Here is a 20,090-nt window from a genome sequence, read left to right as displayed (position 1 = left end):
CTTATCCCACAATGTAGGGATAGAGGGAACATCTCTCAATATCCTAAAAGCCATATATGAAAAGCCCACAGCAAATATCATTCTCAATGGGGAAAAACTGAGAGCTTTTCCTCTAAGATCAGGAATACCATACAGATTTCTACTGTCACTACCGTCATTCAACATAGTTCCAGAAGTCCTAGCCTCAGCAATCAGACAACTAAAAGAAATAAAAAGCATACAAACAAGCAAAGAATAAATCAAACTCTCACTCTTCACAGATGATATGATACTCTATATGGAAAACCCAAAAGACTCCACTCCAAAATTTCTAGAACTCCTATAGGAATTTAGCAAAGTGGCAGGATATAAAGTCAATGCACAGAAATCAGCTGCATTTCTATACACTAACAATGAGACAGAAGAAAGAGAAATTAAGGAATTAATCCCATTTACAATTGCACCAAAACCTAAGATTTCTAGGAATAAACCTAACCAAAGAGGTAAAGGATCTGTATTTAGAAAATTGTAGAACATTAATAAAAGAAATTGAGGGGGATCCCTGGGTGACTCAGAGGTTTAGCGCCTGCCTTCCGCCCAGGGTGTGATCCTGGAGGCCCAGGATCGAGTCCCACATCGGGCTCCCTGCATGGAGTCTGCTTCTCCCTCTGCCTCTCTCTCTCTCTCTCTGTGTCTCTCATGCATAAGTAAATAAAATCTTTTAAAAAATAATTTTTAAAAAATTTTAAAAAGAAAGAAATTGAGGAAGACATAAAGAGATGGAAAAATGTTCCCTGCTCATGGATTGAAAGAACAAATATTATTAAAATGCATGTTACTTGAGAAATCTATACATTCAGTACAACTCCTATCAAAATATCATCAACTTTTTTTCACAGGGCTGGACAAAATAATCCTAAAATTTGTATGGAACCAGAAGACCCTGAATAGGCAAAGGAACATTGAAAAAGAAAACCAAAGCTGGAAGCCTTACAATCTCAGACTTCAAGACCTATTACAAAGCTGTAATCATCAAGACAGTATGGTACTGACACAAAAAACAGATGCATAGATCATGGAAAAGAATAGAGGACCCAGGAATGGACCCTCAACTCTATGGTCAACTAATCTTCAACAAAGCATGGAAGAATATCTGATGGAAAAAAGCACAGTCTCTTTTTTGGGTTTTTGTCAAAATTTAAAAAATATTTATTGACTATAACCTACAAAAATGGAAGAATATACAACGGAGAAAGAACAGTCTCTTCAATGAATGGCATTGAGAAAACTGGACAGTTACATGCAAAGAATGAAACTGGACCCCTTTCTTACATCATACATACAAATAAAAAAGTAGATTAAAGGCCTAAATGTAAGACTGAAACCATAAAACTCCTAAAAGAAAACACAGGCAGTAAGCTCTTATATATCAGTCTTCAGAACATCTTTTTGGATATATCTCTTCAGGCAAGGGCAACAAAAACAAAATTAAACAATTGGGACTACACTAAACTAAAAATCTTCTGCACAGCAAAGGAAACCATCAACACAATGAAAAGGCAACCGACTGAATTTTAGAAGATGTTTGCAAATCATATATCCAATAAGGGGTTAATATCCAAAATATATAAATTGCTCATACAACTCAACACATACAGAAAAACAATCTGATTATTCAGGTCCTCTGTCCATTTTTTAGACATTTTTCCAAAGAAGACATACAGATGGCCAACACACAAAAAGATGTTCAGCATCACTACTCATCAGAGAAATGTAAATTAACACTACAATGAGATATTACCTCACACCACTGGCTAGTATCAAACAGACAAGGAATAACAAGTGTTGGCAAGAATGTAGAGGAAAGGAAACCTTTGAGCACTTTTGGTGGGAATGTAAGCTGGTGCAGCAACTATGGAAAACAGTATGGAGTATCCTCAAAAAATTAAAAATAAAAATAGCAACAATCTAGTAATTCTACAGTCTATTAAACAAATGGTACTGGGAAAATTGGACAATCACATGCCGAAGAATGAAACTGGACCATTTCCTTATACCATATACAAAAATAGACTCAAAATGAATAAAAGACTTAAATGTGAGATAGGGATCCATTAAAATTCTGGAGGAGAACACGGGCAACAACCTCTTCAACCCTGGCCACAGCAACTTCTTGCTAGACACATCTCCAAAGGCAAGGGAAACAAAATCAAAGATGAACTACTGGGACTTCAATCAAGATAAAAAGCTTTTGCACAGCAAAAGAAACAGACAAAACCAAAAGAAAACTGACAGAATGGGAGAAGATATTTGCAAATGTCTCATCAGATAAAGATTAGTATCCAAAATCTATAAAGAATTTACCAAACTCAACACCCAAATAAATAATCCAATCAAGAAATGGGCAGAAGACATGAACAGACATTTCTCAAAAGAAGACATACAAATGGCCAACAGACACATGAAGAAAATGCTCAACACAACTTGGCATCAGGGAAATACAAATCAAAATCACAATGATATACCACCTCACACCAGTCAGAATGCCTAAATTAACCGCTCAGGAAATGAGAGATATTGGTGAGGATGTGGAGAAAGGGGAACCCTCCTGCACTGTTGGTGGGAATGTAAGCTGCTGCAGCCACTCTGGAAAACAGTATGGAGGTTCCTGAAAAAGTTAAAATAGAGCTGCCCTCTATAGCACTCCTAGGGATTTACCCCAAAGATATAAATGTAGTGATCTGAAGGGGCACTTGCATTCCAATGTTTATAGCAGCAATGTCCAGAAAAGCCAAACTATGGAAAGAGCCAAGATGTTTATCGACAGATGAATGGATAAAGATGAGTGGATAAAGTGTATAAAGATAACACACACACACACACACACTGGAATGCTATTCAGCCATCAAAAATGAAATCTTGCCATTTGCAATGATGTGAATGGAACTAGAGAGTATTATGTTAAGTGAAACAAGTCAATCAGAGAAAGACAGTTATATGATCTCACTCATATGTAGAATTTAAGAAACAAAACAGTGGATCATAGGGGAAGAGGGGAAAAAATAAAACAAGATGAAACCAGAGAGGGAGACAAACCATAAGAGACTCTTAATTATAGGAAACAACACGGTTGCTGGAGGGGAGGGGGTAGGGTACCTGAGTGGACATATTGAGGAGGGCTCCTGATGTAATGAGCACTGAGTATTATATAAGACTGATGAATCACTGACCTCTACCTCTGAAACTAGTAAAAAAAAAATATATATATATATATAGCAGTTAATGATTTCTCTAGAATAGGTAACATCTGAAAAAGGACAGATAAAGCCATCATATGCATATCCAAGACCACCAGCACTAGACAGCTCAATGCCAAGACCTCCTGGCTCCAGGGAATAGCACCCAAGCCCTCCTCTTTATTCTAACCAATTCCTGGATGCCTGAGAGGACATGTACAACAAACCATAACCCTCAGTAAAAACCCCAGACCCTAAGCAAAGATGAAATTCTCTCTCTTTTCCTTTCTGAGTCTCCCAGATACTCTGTATCCACATTCTCTATATACCTTTGGTTAATTCTGCTTTCACCTCCTGCTGGCTCACATTTCAATTCTATCCTGTGTGCAGCCATCACTAGCACAAAATGGTATCTTCAGAACAGAAAGAAACACTGATCCTTTTGCCTCTAAGGGCATTAATCCACATCCTGAGGATGATAATTATTTTAACTCTTTTGACCCCAGTAACATTAACTAACTAGAAGCTAAGCCCATGACAATAGACAAAATGACAAATGTAGTAATATAGAATTAGAGTCACTGGAGAGTTTATACCAGACAATAAATGGTAATAATTAAAATAGAATTCCAACAGGGGCACCTGGGTGGCTCAGTGGTTGAGCGTCTGCCTTTGGCTCAGGGCATGATCCTGGTGTTCCAGGATCAAGTTCAGTATCACCCGCCCTGCAGGGAGCCTGCTTCTCCCTCTGCCTATGCCTCTGCCTCTCTATCTCTGTTGCTTATGAATAAATAAGCAAAATCTTTAAAAAGTAAAATAAAAGACTTTTTTCCAGTGGATAATCTTTCCTGCTTTGTCGAATATTAGTTCACCATAAAGTTGAGGGTCCACTTCTGGATTCTCTATTCTGTTCTATTGATCTATGTGTCTGTTTTTGTGCCAGTACCACACGGTCTTGATGACCACAGCTTTGTAGTACAACCTGAAATCTGGCATTGTGATGCCCCCAGCTATGGTTTTCTTTTTTAAAATTCCCCTGGCTATTCGGGGTCTTTTCTGATTCCACACAAATATTAAAATAATTTGTTCTAACTCTCTGAAGAAAGTTCATGGTATTTTGATAGGGATTGCATTAAACGTGTAAATTGCCCTGGGTAACATTGACATTTTCACAATATTAATTCTGCCAATCCATGAGCATGGAATATTTTTCCATCTCTTTGGGTCTTCCTCAATTTCTTTCAGAAGTGTTTTATAGTTTTGAGGGTATAGATCCTTTAAAACTCTGGTTAGGTTTATTCCTAGGTATATTATGCTTTTGGGTGCAATTGTAAATGGGATTGACTCCTTAATTTCTCTTTCTTCAGTCTCATTGTTAGTGTATAGAAATGCCACTGACTTCTGAGCATTGATTTTGTATCTTGCCACACTGCCAAATTGCTGTATGAGTTCTAGCAATCTTGGGGTGGAGGCTTTTGAGTTTTCTATGCAGAGTATCATGTCATCGGCGAAGAGGGAGAGTTTGACTTCTTCTTTGCCAATTTGAATGTCTTTAATGTCTTTTTGTTGTCTGATTGCTGAGGCTAGGACTTCCAGTACTATGTTGAATAGCAGTGGTGAGAGTGGACATCCCTGTCTTGTTCCTGATCTTAGGGGAAAGGCTCCCAGTGCTTCCCCAATGAGAATGATATTTGCTGTGGGCTTTTCATAGATGGCTTTTAAGATGCTGAGGAATGTTCCCTCTATGCCTACACTCTGAAGAGTTTTGATCAGGAATGGATGCTGTATTTTGTCAAATGCTTTCTCTGCATCTATTGAGAGGATCATATGGTTCTTGGTTTTCTCTTGCTGATATGATGAATCACATTGATTGTTTTATGAGTGTTGAACCAGCCTTGCATCCCAGGGATAAATCCACTTAGTCATGATGAATAATCTTCTTAATGTATTGTTGTATCCTATTGGCTAGTATCTTGTTGAGAATTTTTGCATCCATGTTCATCAGGGATATTGGTCTGTAATTCTCCTTTTTGGTGGGGTCTTTGTCTGGTTTTGGAATTAAGGTGATGCTGGCCCCATAGAACAAGTTTGGAAGTACTCCATCTCTTTCTATCTTTCTGAACAGCTTTAGTAGAATAGGTATGGTTTCTTCTTTAAACATTTGATAGAATTCCCCAGGGAAGCCATCTGGCCCTGGACTTTTGTGTCTTGGGAGGTTCTTGATGACTGCTTCAATTTCCTCCCTGGTTATTGGCCTGTTCAGGTTTTCTATTTCTTCCTGTTCCAGTTTTGGTAGTTTGTGGCTTTCCAGGAATGCGTCCATTTCTTCCAGATTGCCTAATTTATTGGCGTATAGCTGTTCATAATAGGTTTTTTAAATTGTTTGTATTTCCTTGGTGTTGGTAGTGATCTCTCCTTTCTCATTCATGATTTTATTAATTTGAGTCCTCTCTCTTCTTTTTAATAAGGCTGGCTAATGGTTTATCTATCTTATTAATTCTTTCAAAGAACCAACTCCTGATTTTGTTGATCTGTTCCACAGTTCTTCTGGTCTCTATTTCATTGAGTTCTGCTCAAATCTTTATTAACTCTCTTCTTCTGCTGTGTGTAGGATCTATTTGCTGTTTTTTCTCTAGCTCCTTTAGGTGTAAGGTTAGCTTTTGTATTTGAGTTCTTTCCAGTTTTTGGATGGATGCTTGTATTGCGACAAAGGAGGAAAGACTACCCACTGGAAAAAAGACAGTCTCTTTAATAAATGGTGCTGGGAAAATTGGACATCCACATGCAGAAGAATGAAACTAGACCACTCTCTTGCACCATACACAAAGATAAACTCAAAATGGATGAAAGATCTTAATGTGAGACAAGATTCCATCAAAATCCTAGAGGAGAAAAAAAAAATCCTAGAGGAGAACACAGGCAACACCCTTTTTGAACTTGGTCACAGTAACTTCTTGCAAAGATTCATCCATGAAGGCAAGAGAAACAAAAGCAAAAATGAACTATTGGGACTTCATCAAGATAAGAAGCTTTTGCACAGCAAAGGATACAGTCAACAAAACTAAAAGACAACCTACAATATGGGAGAAGATATTTGCAAATGACGTATCAGATAAAGGGCTAGTTTCCAAGATCTATGAAGAACTTATTAAACTCAACAGCAAAGAAACAAACAATCCAATCATGAAATGGGCAAAAGACATGAACAGAAATCTCAGAGGAAGACATAGACATGGCCAACACGCACATGAGAAAATGCTCTGCATCACTTGCCATCAGGGAAATACAAATCAAAACCACAATGAGATACCACCTCAAACCAGTGAGAATGGGGAAAATTAACAAGGCAGGAAACCACAAATGTTGGAGAGGATGTGGAGAAAGGGGAACCATCTTGCACTGTTGGTGGGAATGTGAACCGGTGCAGCCACTCTGGAAAACTGTGTGGAGGTTCCTCAAAGAGTTTAAAAAAGGTCTGCCCTACGACCCAGCAATTGCACTGTTGGGGATTTACCCCAAAGATACAGATGCAGTGAAACACTGGGACACCTGCACCCCGATGTTTCTAGCAGCAATGTCCACAATAGCCAAACTGTGGAAGGAGCCTCGGTGTCCATCGAAAGATGAATGGATAAAGAAGATGTGGTCTATGTATACAATGGAATATTCCTCAGCCATTAGAAACGAACAAATACCCACCATTTGCTTCGACAGTGGATGGAACTGGAGGGTATTATGCTGAGTGAAATAAGTCAATCGGAGAAGGACAAACATTATATGGTCTCATTCATTTGGGGAATATAAAAAATAGTGAAAGGGAATAAAGGGGAAAGGAGAAAAAAATGAGTGGGAAATATCAGAAAGGGAGACAGAACATGACAGACTCCTAACTCTGGGAAATGAACTAGGGGTGGTGGGCGGGAGGTGGGGGTGACTGGGTGATGGGCGCTGAGGTGGGCACTTGACAGGATGAGCCCTGGGTGTTATTCTATATGTTGGCAAATTGAACACCAATAAAAAATAAATTTATAACAATAATTTAAAAAGTAAAATAAAATAGAATTCCAACAAACTGATTTGGTCAGAGAAATCTAGTGGCTATTAGATTTATGTTTCAAAGGAGGACAAAACCTGATCCTCATAGGAACATAGGTTGTGTACCTCAAACCCATTACCACTGATGCTAAATTGAATTGATACCTTAGAGCATCTAGAGAAGATAATATTAATTTACAAAGATCTGGTGTTTGGGTAGCAGCAACCTGGAGATTAAGATGGCCTATACTAATATGTAATCCCTTACGACACCTCCAAGGAAAATGGCAGGAGAAGCTAATATAATAATGAAATTAGGACTATTAGCTATGATTTATGATAAGGGACAGACACCTACACTGCTACATGTGGAAGCAACATAACAAAGTAAGAGGTCGTCTTTTAAGCTGCATCTCCATAGGACAGAACAGCATTATTACAGTATTTGCATGCACCAGAAACACAGGAGATCTGATTGATAAGAACAGAGGAGGGAGTAAGTCAAGATAAAGGCTGTAGAGGTGCCTGGCTGGCTCAGTTGGAAGAACGTGCAACTCTTGATCTTGGGTTTGAGAGTTTGAGCCCCAAGAGAGTTCAGAGTTGAGGTCGCTAAAAACAAAAAATACTATCTATCATTAGATTTCATTTATTTATTCCTGAGAGACACAGAGGGAGAGAAGCAGAGACACAGGCAGAGGGAGAAGCAGGCTCCATGCTGGGAGCCCGATGTAGGACTCAATCCCAGGATTCCAGGATCACACCCTGAGTGAAAGACAGACACTTAACCTCTGAGCCACCCAGATGCCCCCCAACCCCCCCCCAAAAAAAAAACCTTTAAAAGAAAAAGATAAAGGTTATAGCTTTAACACTCACGTATATGGACAAAATAGGCCTACATCTAATAAAAATAGACCAAATCAAAATAGACCATCTAGACCAAAATCTACAAGGGGCCTTTTTGGTCACCTACACCATTTAGACGACCACCCTGAAAACAAACTATAAAAGTAGAAAGTCAAATAGATACCCCACAAGCTACATAGGAGAGGCAGAGAAACAGAAACAACCATCTTTTACAGTAAATAGACCTACAGAAAATAAATCCACATATACCCACTCGTCCATTTACTGTAAATACTACTCCTTTATAAAACCTAATCCCCTCAATAGCAGATCACTGCTAGTGAGAGAGAGAAAACCCTGTGAGCTCCCCACAGGGATTCAGCAGTCTCTTCCTCTGGCTCAAGCCAGAGACAATTGCTCATATCAACAGAAACCTCTTTTGCAAATAGAAACACTACATATACCACCCACTATGTTGTTAGATACAGGGTCCTAATAACAATGACACAGGGATATCCTACTAACTTATAAAACTTGAGCAATAAAAAGAGACTGATTGAAGGATGAAAAGGAAAATTATCCCCACACACTTGGGTACATAGATTCTGAGCAATGAGGACAGACTTTCAAACTAAATGCTTTTTAAGTCCCAATTTAGAAAACATGCCCGGAATGGCTATCATAGGACATGTAAATAATAAAGAAAACATTCAGGAACTTCTAAAGGAACAAATTATGTCCCTACTATTTCACCACATAAATTATTTAATCTGGCTTGTCAAAAAGCCAAACAGGTCATATAAATTTACAAATTTTAGGAATTTAAACAAATTTCCCCAATCTGAGGGAGCACTCCCAAATATAGGTGCTATCATAAGAAATATCACCACTGGATCTGGCACTGATTGCATGGGGACAGACTTACCTGACGCATTCTTTGCTATTCCAGTTGATAAAGAGAGCCAACCCATGACTGCATTTGCGTGGGAAGGCAGATATGTTTAGTAGGTTACCAACAGGATACCTTAACAACACAGTAATAGCCCACAACTTTCTAACACAAGAATTCCAGGCCTTTCAGGAAAACACAACATACACACAAACCAGAATTTCCTGTATTGATGATATACTTATTTATGGTGATAACTTGGACAATAGGTTTATAATAGAGTTAATTCAATTCCTTAGAGGATAGGCAACTGACCCGAGTAAGGTCCAAGGACCTTATACTACAAGAAAATTTCTAGGTATAATTTGGTCCTGTGAAGGCAGAAAAATAACAGACCCAGTCATAAACAAGATACATTGCGTCCCAATTCCTACCACAAAAGAAGCATCTCAGAAACTGGTAGGACTATTTGGATATTGGAAATAGCACATGACACTAAATGGGGATAGTATCATAATACACTTGTAAAATTACAAGGAAGATAGGGAATTCAGTTGGACAGAGACTCAAGAGGTAGCCTTAATTTGCTTCAAAGTGCTCTCAAACTTTTAATACATTGGCATCAGCGAGCGAGGACTCCTAATATAAAGTGCCTAGGAGCACCTAGGGTGACTCAGTAGGTTAAGTGTTGGCCTTAGGCTCAGGTCATGATCTCAGGATCCTGGGGTCAGGTCCTGCATTGGTTTCCCTGCTCAGTGGGGAGTCTGCTTCTCCCTCTCCCTGATGTACCTCTGCCGTCTCTTCGGAGTTGTGCCATCCTCCCCAGCACACGACTCAGAAGAAACAAGAGGAGAAGCTGCACATGATGCTGCCAGTGTTTAACAGGGTTTTTGGAAATGCTCCACCTTCTTTTTCCTAACAGAAAAATAGTGTTTAAAAAATACTAGATATTTCCCACTCCTTTTACAAAATTACCCTCTCCTCTTCTTCAATCACCCTCATTCCCCACAGGACAGTGCAGATGAAGGAGATGAGGACCATGGGCTGAATGGTGCTATTAGGAGTTGGGGTCACTAGAGCTTTCCAGGGTCCCCTTGGTGTCCACTTCCTACTGAAGATGTGGAGCAGGGGAACTGGCTGTCTCCCTCAGCTTATGCTCACTTACGCTCTCTCTCAAATAAATAAGTAAGTAAGTAGGTATGTAGGTAGGTAGGTAAGTAAGTAAATTCATTAATTAATTAATATAAATCTTTTTTAAAAAACCCAAAAAACTAAAGTGCCTATATTTACAAGGGTTTGCAACATGGTGTCTGTGGACTGAAAAATTGTAGGAACTCAATTTTTAGCAGATTGCATTTTGGACAAAGATTTTCCCATGGTCCAAGAACAGATACCAATGAATTGCAAGACTCACTTGGGCACTGTATGATGAGGCTCTAAAAACTACAGAACCACTAACAGAAAATAAGCTAATTATACTTTAATTCCAATAGGCTATTCTGGGGTGGGTAAGGCAGACCTTTGAGAAACAGGAATTATTCCTGACTGTCACATGGAGAATGTCTACTTCCAAGCAGGACTAAATGACAGAGGATCAGCCCTCTGCATGAACTGAGGAAATCTCCACAAGGCCAGAAGTGGACTTTACCAAATTTCTGAGGGATGAACCTATTTAAGCTTGAGCAGTTGGGCAATGGGGACCACTCTGGTCCATGGCACTCAATAATGCATGGTTTTTAGCTGGATCAGCTTCCAAGACACCATCTAGAGAATGCTGGCACACTGTGGCCTTGAGGACTAATGATGGTCTTAACTTGACATAATCAGGAGAATTCTGGAGAACAGAATATGCTGAATAGCCATAAATTGTGAGTGACTAATGTGTTAAGGGAAGTGAGAGTGAGGTGTAGCTTTTCTCAGACTCATGGACAGTAGCTAATAGAATAGACATTTTGGACATGAACATTGTGGAAAAATTACTGAAAAATACCAAATAAGAACATAATGAAGGATATAGGGCAGAAAATAGCACTGACTAATATCTCTATATTTATCATCGATGTCTCTGCACCTTAGGAGAACTCTGAAGTAATTAAATTGAATAACTAGATGGACAAACTTGGTAGGTAAACTAAAGAGATGGAGGTATGCAAAATTTAACTTAAAAAACTCAATAATTTATGGCTAGTGATGAAGCCAATTCAAGACATAACTATATATAAACAAGAAGGACAATGGGCTTACAACCTGAACACGCAGATATGCCAAGTAACAGAATCATTCTATAGACACATCAAACAGGTCAGGCTGACACACATGAAACTAGAATTGGTTAGAGCAAAAAGACATGTATGTACCCGTTAAATACCTCCAATTTCAAATTAAATATGAGAATTGCTGGAAGTTTAAAGCATGGAGGTCATTAATGAATATTCCAAATAAGTCAAAGCAGACAGACTTCAAAATTATACAAATGATTATATAGGACACCTGCCCATATCAGAGAATAAACTATGCATGTACCACTATGGAGATATGGTCAGGAGTAGGATTACCCTACTCTTGCAGGAAAACTAATGAAAAATCTACAATCTGAGCATTAGAAATATGGATGCTTGCTATAGTATCCCAACTATCATAAAATCAGATCAGAGAACCAACCCACTTTATAGGAAAGTGAATATAATATTGGACAAAGAAACTAGGCATAATGTGGAACTTCCCCTTACCCTATTACCCTACTGCCTCTGGGCCAACTGAGAACTATAATGATTTGTTCAAGCAAAAACTTAGGTTACTTCCTAACAATCTAGATATGAAAACAGACTAAAATAATCTAGGAGATGACAATATCTCTAAAGTATAGATCTAGAAATCATATGCATACATACATACACACACACATTGCCCAGAACTTTATGCCTGCAAAATAAAAGCCACTGTGAATCCTCAACTCTAGCAATAATATGACATAGATCAGTGCAGCATGCTGCTTGCTGGCCATACTATTTTACCTATTGCTTACTATTGGATATCATACTATTTGTATGGATTTCTCTTCCAACGGTTTCAGCAATAGTAGTTATGGTACCATTCTTAAGTGGAATGCATCTTTTGGTCCAGATACAACTCCACTGTCTGTGACATCCTCTACTTCCTTCACAGATCACCATCCTGGGTCACCTTGTTATAACTGAGGACTCAACGGCGTCACCAGCATCATCTATATCACCAAACCCAACCTCTCCATCTCACCCTTCAGTATCAGTACCATCTACTGGGAAACCTTTAGTCAGTGGAAAAAACAAATATTTAGGGAATCTGATGAAGCAGTAGAAGTCTCCAAAGAATCTCTTGAATAGTATCCCCTACTAGACACTGACTGAGCTTGAAGACTAAACTACTAACTGGCCCTTGTCATAACCCAGCCTATATACCAAGAAAATCAGGTATTGACTTTTCTGCTTTCCTTATATCTAACTGAATTGAGTGTAGCATCAGACACGTGGTAGACTGAAAATAAAGGAGACAGAACATGAAGACTCCTAACTCTGGGAAATGAACTAGGGGTGGTGGAAGGGGAGGAGGGCGGGGGGTGGGGGTGAATGGGTGATGGGCACGGAGGCGGGCACTTGATGGGATGAGCACTGGGTGTTATTCTGTATGTTGGCAAATTGAACACCAATAAAAAATAAGTTTATTATTAAAAAAAAGAAAATAACCTCAATTTCATTTCTGAGATACTTTGTGTGCTAGTATTTTACAAAAGAGCATCTCTGAATATGTAGAATGGGCAATTGTATCTTTAAATATTAATAAGCCAGAAACCAATCAGTTATTACACTCAATTAACTCAATCCCAATCACCTATTAGAAAATAATCAATCCATGGATACTTTGTTCAGTCTTCACAAGAATAGGGACAACCTGTCAGGGATGTAGCAACTCATAGAAAACTTAGCGTATAACATATATCATTATCCTTCATGGTGTACTTCAGGCTTCTCTCTCATACCATAGAACACCCAAGAACATAGGAACCAGGATTAGTAAAACCTTTCCAGGTCATATTGGAACCTATAGTAATAGGCTATGCCTTGGTATTTACTATGCAGAACTTTTAAGCCAGATATAGATCCTCAAATTTTGTTCAGTTTTATCCATATTTGATCATGCACAATTTTTAACCTATGCCAGAAACAAATTCACTAAAGGAAGGAAATTATTGCAGTTTCTTGTTGGACTGTAGGAGATTTAATTGGTAGATTTAATTGAACAATGGCAGCCACTTTTCTTTTTTTTTTTTTTACTAACATCATACTTAATGGTAAAAAGCTGAATACTTTTCCATTAAGATCAGGAACAAGACAAGGATGTCTACTTTCTCAATTTTTGCTCAACATAGTACTGGAAGTCCTGCTGCACCAATCAGACGTGAAAAAGAAATAAAGGCATACAGATTAGTAAGGAGAAGTAAAACTTACTATTTGGAAAGGATATGATTCTATATATAGAAAATCCTAAAGATCTCAACAAAAAATTAAGTTGCAAGATAAAAAATTAACATACAGAAACCTGTTACCTTTCTATGCACCAATAGCAAAGGAGAAGAAATAGAAATCCAGAAAACAATTTCATTTACATTTGTACAAAAAAGAGTAAAATACCTAGGAATATATTTAACCAAGAAGGTAAAAGATATATAGTCTAAAACTATAAAACGTTAATGAAAAATACTGAAGAAGACACAAACAAATGGAAAGATATTCCATATTCACAGATTGGAAGAATTAATATTGTTAAAATGTTTGTATTACCAAAAGCAAAATCTGTAGATTCAATATGGTACCTATCAAAATAACAATAGCATTTTTAAATAAATAATCCTAAAATTTGTATGGAACCACAGAACACCCAAATCGCCAAAGCAATCTTGAGAACGAAAAATGAAGATAACGCAATCCCAGGTTTCAAGAACACTACAAAGTTATGGTAATCAAAACAGTGTGATACTGGCATAAACACAGAACACATCAATGGAACAGGATGGAGATCTGAGAAATAAATGCATGCTTGTATGATTAATTAATCTATGACAAAGAAGGCAAGAATATGCAATGAGGAAAATATAGTTTCTTTAATAAATGCTGTTGGGAACACTGGACAGCTACATGAAAAAGAATGAAACTGCTTTCTTACACTACACATAAAGATAAACTCAAAATGGATTAAAGAACTAAATATGAGACCTGAAGCCATAAAACTCCTAAAAGAAAACATAAGTGGTAATGTCTTGGACATTAGCGTCAGCAATATTTTTCTAGATACGTCTCCTCAAGCAATGGAAATAAAGCAAAAATAAACTACTGGAACTAATCCAAAATAAAATCTTTGCTGTGCAAAGTAAAACATCAACAAAACTAAAGGCAACTTAATGAGAGAAACTATTAGCCAACAATGCATCCAATAAGGGTTCTGTGACAAGATGGAGAGACCTAGAAGATATGATGTTAAAGGCAATAAGTCAGAGGGAAAAAGAAAGAAACCATGTGATTTCATTTTTATGTGGGATCAAAAAAACCAAATGAATAAATAAAATGGAATCATAAATACAGAGGATAAACTGGGCATGGGAAAAATAGACAAAGGAGATTAAGAGGTACAAACTTCCAGTTATTAAATAAAACACAGAGGTGGAAAGTGAAGCATAGGAAATATAGTCAATAATATTGTAATAACATTGTACAACAGATTACAACTACACTTACTGTGGAGAGCATAGTGTAATGTATAAAACTGTTGAGTCACTATGTTGTAAACCCAAAATTAATATAACATTGTCTATCAACCATACTTCAATGGAGAGACATAAAATGTGTTTCTCTAACTATAGATTGTCAGTTGTTGCAATGACATGTTTCTAAGTATATGTTGTTGGACCATATACCTTTTTTTTTTTAAAGATTTTATTTATTTATTCATGAGAGATACAGAGGAGAGAGAGAGGCAGAGACATAGGCAGAGACAGAAGCAGGCTCCACGCAGGGAGCCCGATGTGGGACTTGATTCCGAGTCTCCAGGATCACGTCCTGGGCCAAAGGCAGCACTAAGCTGCTGAGCCACCCAGGGATCCCTGGACCATATACCTTTATTGTACCTTTATTCCTGCTATTCATAGTCATATTCATATGACTATGGCTTGAAGCTTCCTCAGCTACTTATGTATAATATGGAAAACTGGACCAGGATAGTATGCTGTAAGCCAACCCTCACCCTAACCTATTAGAGACAAGGGAAAAAGAAGGAACACAACATGATAGATTGTGTAACACTAACAGGTAACGAATCCTGTGATAGAAAAAGAGGTTATTGCAGATCAGTAGAAGATGAAGCAACTATTAGAATAACTGGAAAAATATTTCACGTTAGACCTCCTCCAATTAATCTAATAAATGTAAATAATGTATTAGAAAACTTAGGATAAGTAAAGGCACATTTATAAGATAAGACTAATAAAGTTAAAATAACTTTGCAGGAATTTAAAAGGAAACAAAAATATGCCTCCCTAAAATAGTAACAGGCTTGAAGTCTGATGTTATGACTACTGAATATGTATTTAATATAGCTATGCAAGCTTGTACCCCTGGAGCTTTATAAAAATGGTCTCCACTTGAGTACATATTTATCAAGGAAGTTAAGGTTAAGTTTTTGTTGTTTGTTCTTTCAATATGATACCATGCTAAAGAGTTCTTTAGTATGTTTATATTGATAGTATTAGAAAACATGGGCACTTAAACTGGTCATTAAACTATGGCATAAAAAAATGTGCATCAAAGGAAAAATACTCCCCCAAGATATGATTGTGATTAAGATTATAAGTGATATAGAATCACAGGGTAGATTGATATTTTTGTGAGCTTAAATTTGTACTGGGCATAAGATCCTTAGCATTAATTAGTGTCTGACTGATTTGGAATCACAGGGTGGATTGTTGTACATGTGATTTCACATACACTTGTTTATGACAAGGACAAAGTTGTTTTTAGAAGCAAAGTTGTTTCAGTATGAGAATAAAGTATGTTGTGTTGTGTCAGGATGTCATTATCTCAGCTGTTCTCACTGATAAATCAATAGCTCAGCTGCTGAGGGGGCCTAATGTTTATAAAAACATGTAAAGAAGCAATATGGCAAGGAGGCATTAAGACTATAAATACTGAGGGTTTGTGAGAATGATCCTGAGAGTGCTTAGTCAGGGCAAGGCTACATCTTGTTGAACTGATAGCTCTTAAAGACCTCAGGGCAATTAGCTCCTTCCTGGTAAAAGCAACTCTTTCACAGGCAGAGAAAGTTGTACAGAGGATTCACAAAGATCTTGCCCATTAACACGCACTGTCATTCACTGGCAATCTGTTCTAGAAGCATGGGACTTTTACTTTTGAACTGGCAGCTGGACTTCAGCTCTTGGTTAGCAAAATGTCTCCCAGATACCAACTCTGATAAGGGTATGCCTCAACTAAATTTGGACTTTACTACTTTCATCTGCCCTTGCCTAGAACAATAGTGTGATTCATCTGACATTGGTTTGGACTACATTTCTTTATTGACTAATTATTTTTTTAATTTATTTTTTATTGGTGTTCAATTTACTAACATACAGAATAACCCCCAGTGCCCGTCACCCATTCACTCCCACGCCCCGCCCTCCTCCCCTTCCACCACCCCCAGTTCGTTTCCCAGAGTTAGCAGTCTTTACGTTCTGTCTCCCTTTCTGATATTTCCCACACATTTCTTCTCCCTTCCCTTATATTCCCTTTCACTATTATTTATATTCCCCAAATGAATGAGAACATATAATGTTTGTCCTTCTCCGACTGACTTACTTCACTCAGCATAATACCCTCCAGTTCCATCCACGTTGAAGCAAATGGTGGGTATTTGTCATTTCTAATAGCAGAGTAATATTCCATTGTATACATAAACCACATCTTCTTTATCCATTCATCTTTCGTTGGACACCGAGGCTCCTTCCACAGTTTGGCTATTGTGGCCATTGCTGCTATAAACATCGGGGTGCAGGTGTCCCGGCGTTTCATTGCATCTGTATCTTTGGGGTAAATCCCCAACAGTGCAATTGCTGGGTCGTAGGGCAGGTATATTTTTAACTGTTTGAGGAACCTCCACACAGTTGTCCAGAGTGGCTGCACCAGTTCACATTCCCACCAACAGTGTAAGAGGGTTCCCTTTTCTCCGCATCCTCTCCAACATTTGTTGTTTCCTGCCTTGTTAATTTGCCCCATTCTCACTGGTGTGAGGTGGTATCTCATTGTGGTTTTGATTTGTATTTCCCTGATGGCAAGTGATGCAGAGCATTTTCTCATATGCATGTTGGCCATGTCTATGTCTTCCTCTGTGAGATTTCTGTTCATGTCTTTTGCCCATTTCATGATTGGATTGTTTGTTTCTTTGCTGTTGAGTTTAATAAGTTCTTCATAGATCTTGGAAACTAGCCCTTTATCTGATATGTCATTTGCAAATATCTTCTCCCATTCTGTAGGTTGTCTTTGAGTTTTGTTGACTGTATCCTGTGCTGTGCAAAAGCTTCTTATCTTGATGGAGTCCCAATAGTTCATTTTTGCTTTTGTTTCTTTTGCCTTCGTGGATGTATCTTGCAAGAAGTTACTATGGCCGAGTTCAAAAAGGGTGTTGCCTGTGTTCTTCTCTAGGATTTTGATGGAATCTTGTCTCACATTTAGATCTTTCATCCATTTTGAGTTTATCTTTGTGTATGGTGGAAGAGAGTGGTCTAGTTTCATTCTTCTGCATGTGGATGTCCAATTTTCCCAGCACCATTTATTGAAGAGACTGTCTTTCTTCCAATGGATAGTCTTTCCTCCTTTATCGAATATTAGTTGCCCATAAAGTTCAGGGTCCACTTCTGGATTCTCTATTCTGTTCCACTGATCTATGTGTCTGTTTTTGTGCCAGTACCACACTGTCTTGATGACCACAGCTTTGTAGTACAACCTGAAATCTGGCATTGTGATGCCCCCAGATATGGTTTTCTTTTTTAAAATTCCCCTGGCTATTCGGGGTCTTTTCTGATTCCACACAAATCTTAAAATAATTTGTTCTAACTCTCTGAAGAAAGTCCATGGTATTTTGATAGGGATTGCTAATTAAAAGACATTATCCTATATGCTATTGGCATGTGAAATTTGCAGTTAATCAACATTAAATACATTGTTGGCAAAGACAACAATCAGCCTCTGAGCATTATTTGCTTCCCTAAAGAAAACAGCCTTCCCATAAACAGGGGGAATATGTGCATTTGTGTAGATTGGGGCTTGAAACTAGGCAGGTGTCTTGTACCTCCAAAACCTACTCCTATACCACAGCCTCAGGCAACATTGCCCTGTTCCTGGTCCCTGGCTACCCTGGCCTGGCCCACCTCACATGAGCAGTCCGCACTCTGTTAGTTGCTCAAAGCCAGCTGGAGCCCTCCAGGACTTTGGAGCTCAGATGGGTAACCAACTACCTACATTGCCCCAAGGGTGGAGAAAACCCATCCCCTGAAAATCACTGAAGTGGCCATTGAATGGGCAACAGTCCCCATGTATACTTACTGTTTGCTGGGTCCCAGCCTTCTGTAGCAATCAAGGCTCCCAGCAGTCTCTCACTGGAAAATATGTCAGCCAGCCTACCTAATCCAGCCTGAGCAAGGTGGTCCATATTCCTCTGCTCTGCCTTCAAGGGGAATATATACATTTGTATAGGTTAGGGCTGGAATTAGGCAAATGCCAAGTATCCCCAATAGCTTACCCTATGACCTAGCTTCACTGTCCATTGCCCTGTTCCATATCCCCGTCTACCCTGACTTGTGCCTTCCATGCACAATACAGCCCACACCTCATCAGTAGGCCCTTGGTTTCAGGAGCCTGTCAGGCCTGTGTAACTCAGACCATTCACAACTACCTACTTGGCCTCCATAGTAGAAAGAACTCAACCCATAAAATTTGAGGTAGCAGGTTTAAACTAGTGATTGTCAATCTTCATTTTGGACTGGTTTCCTGGTAGGGTCCAGGCTTCTCCAGAAATTAAGATTCCTCAGAGTCTATTATTGGGGGATACCTTGGCTGGCTGTCCCATCCCCAGCAGTCCAGAGTCCTCCAGCTCTGCTTTAGTGTGAATATACACATTTGTGCAGGTGAAAGCCTGGAAGTAGGAGGATGTCATGTATCCCCAGTCGCTTGCTTCTGTGACATGGCCTCACCCATTGTTGCCCTGCTCCAGGTCCCCAGCTACCCTGACCTGGATGCTGTGCACATGTAGTCATTCCTGTATCACCTGGCACTTGGCTGTGAGGGGAAACTCCAGGCCTGTGGATCTCTGGCTGAACTGCAAGTTCCTAAATAACCTCAGGGTGAAGAAAGGCCTCTCCCCGTCATCTTTCTGAAGCAGTAATTTTAAACTGGGGGTAATTAGTCCCCTTTTGTTCTGGCTGCCTGATGAAGTCCAGAACTTCTCCAGCAATCATAGCTTCAAGTGTCTGTTTTGGAGGTTGCCCTGGCCAGCCATCCTGGCCCAAGAGCCTTGACAGTTCAAGGCTGTTGAGAATCCTCCAGCTTTAACTTCAGAGTAAATATGTATATTTGTGTAGGTTAGGCCTTGCAATTAAGCAGCTACCATGGACTCCCAATAGCCAGTTCCTGTTACCCAGCCTCTATCAACACTTGCCCTATTCCAGGTCTCTGCCTAGCTTGACTTGCATGGCCTGGACATGTGCAATATGTACCTGGTTGGCCAGGGCCTGTGGAACTTGGGCTTCTCCACAAATAACAGCATAGAAGTCAGGCTCAAAGTATCTTCAGACAGAGTGAAGGCAGGTACTGTCAATCTTACAGATTTTCCTGTAGTTTGAATGTCTCTGGTGATCTTTTTGGATAGCTCACAGACAGGCATGAAGATCATCTGTATATGAGCTATTGTAGTACGTTCCCTGAAATTTATATCAAGTCATTCATATTCAGTTTGCAGGCTTCAGAATCTAGTCTGATTTATAGATTTAAAGGTAATTAACAGAAACAGAATCTAATATTCCCAAAGGTGTG

The 20,090-nt window shown here is 38.8% G+C and overlaps 2 protein-coding genes across 5 annotated transcripts in view; both read right to left on the bottom strand.

Annotated features, from left to right (window-relative positions):
- The window catches only part of LOC119876407 (interleukin-1 receptor-like 2), a 58,597-nt gene extending 39,382 nt beyond the window's left edge, over positions 1-19,215 (bottom strand). The window contains 1 exon segment of the mRNA XM_038541746.1: positions 19,111-19,215. Within this exon segment, the coding sequence (XP_038397674.1) occupies positions 19,111-19,215 (105 nt within the window).
- The window catches only part of RGSL1 (regulator of G protein signaling like 1), a 245,677-nt gene that overhangs the window by 51,501 nt on the left and 174,086 nt on the right, over positions 1-20,090 (bottom strand). For all 4 annotated transcript variants that reach the window (XM_038542217.1, XM_038542216.1, XM_038542214.1 and 1 more), the window contains exons 30-31: positions 19,775-19,978; positions 18,606-18,726 (exon numbers count right to left, since the gene is read on the bottom strand). The gene's annotated coding sequence lies outside the window, so the exon portion shown is untranslated. The remainder of the gene's footprint in view (positions 1-18,605; positions 18,727-19,774; positions 19,979-20,090) is intronic.

The sequence above is a fragment of the Canis lupus genome, chromosome 7, assembly GCF_011100685.1.
Source record: "Canis lupus familiaris isolate Mischka breed German Shepherd chromosome 7, alternate assembly UU_Cfam_GSD_1.0, whole genome shotgun sequence".
In the NCBI taxonomy this organism is placed as follows: Eukaryota; Metazoa; Chordata; class Mammalia; order Carnivora; family Canidae; genus Canis; species Canis lupus.
Note: the sequence above shows the minus strand (reverse complement) of the source record. Positions and strands in the feature narration are given on the sequence as shown.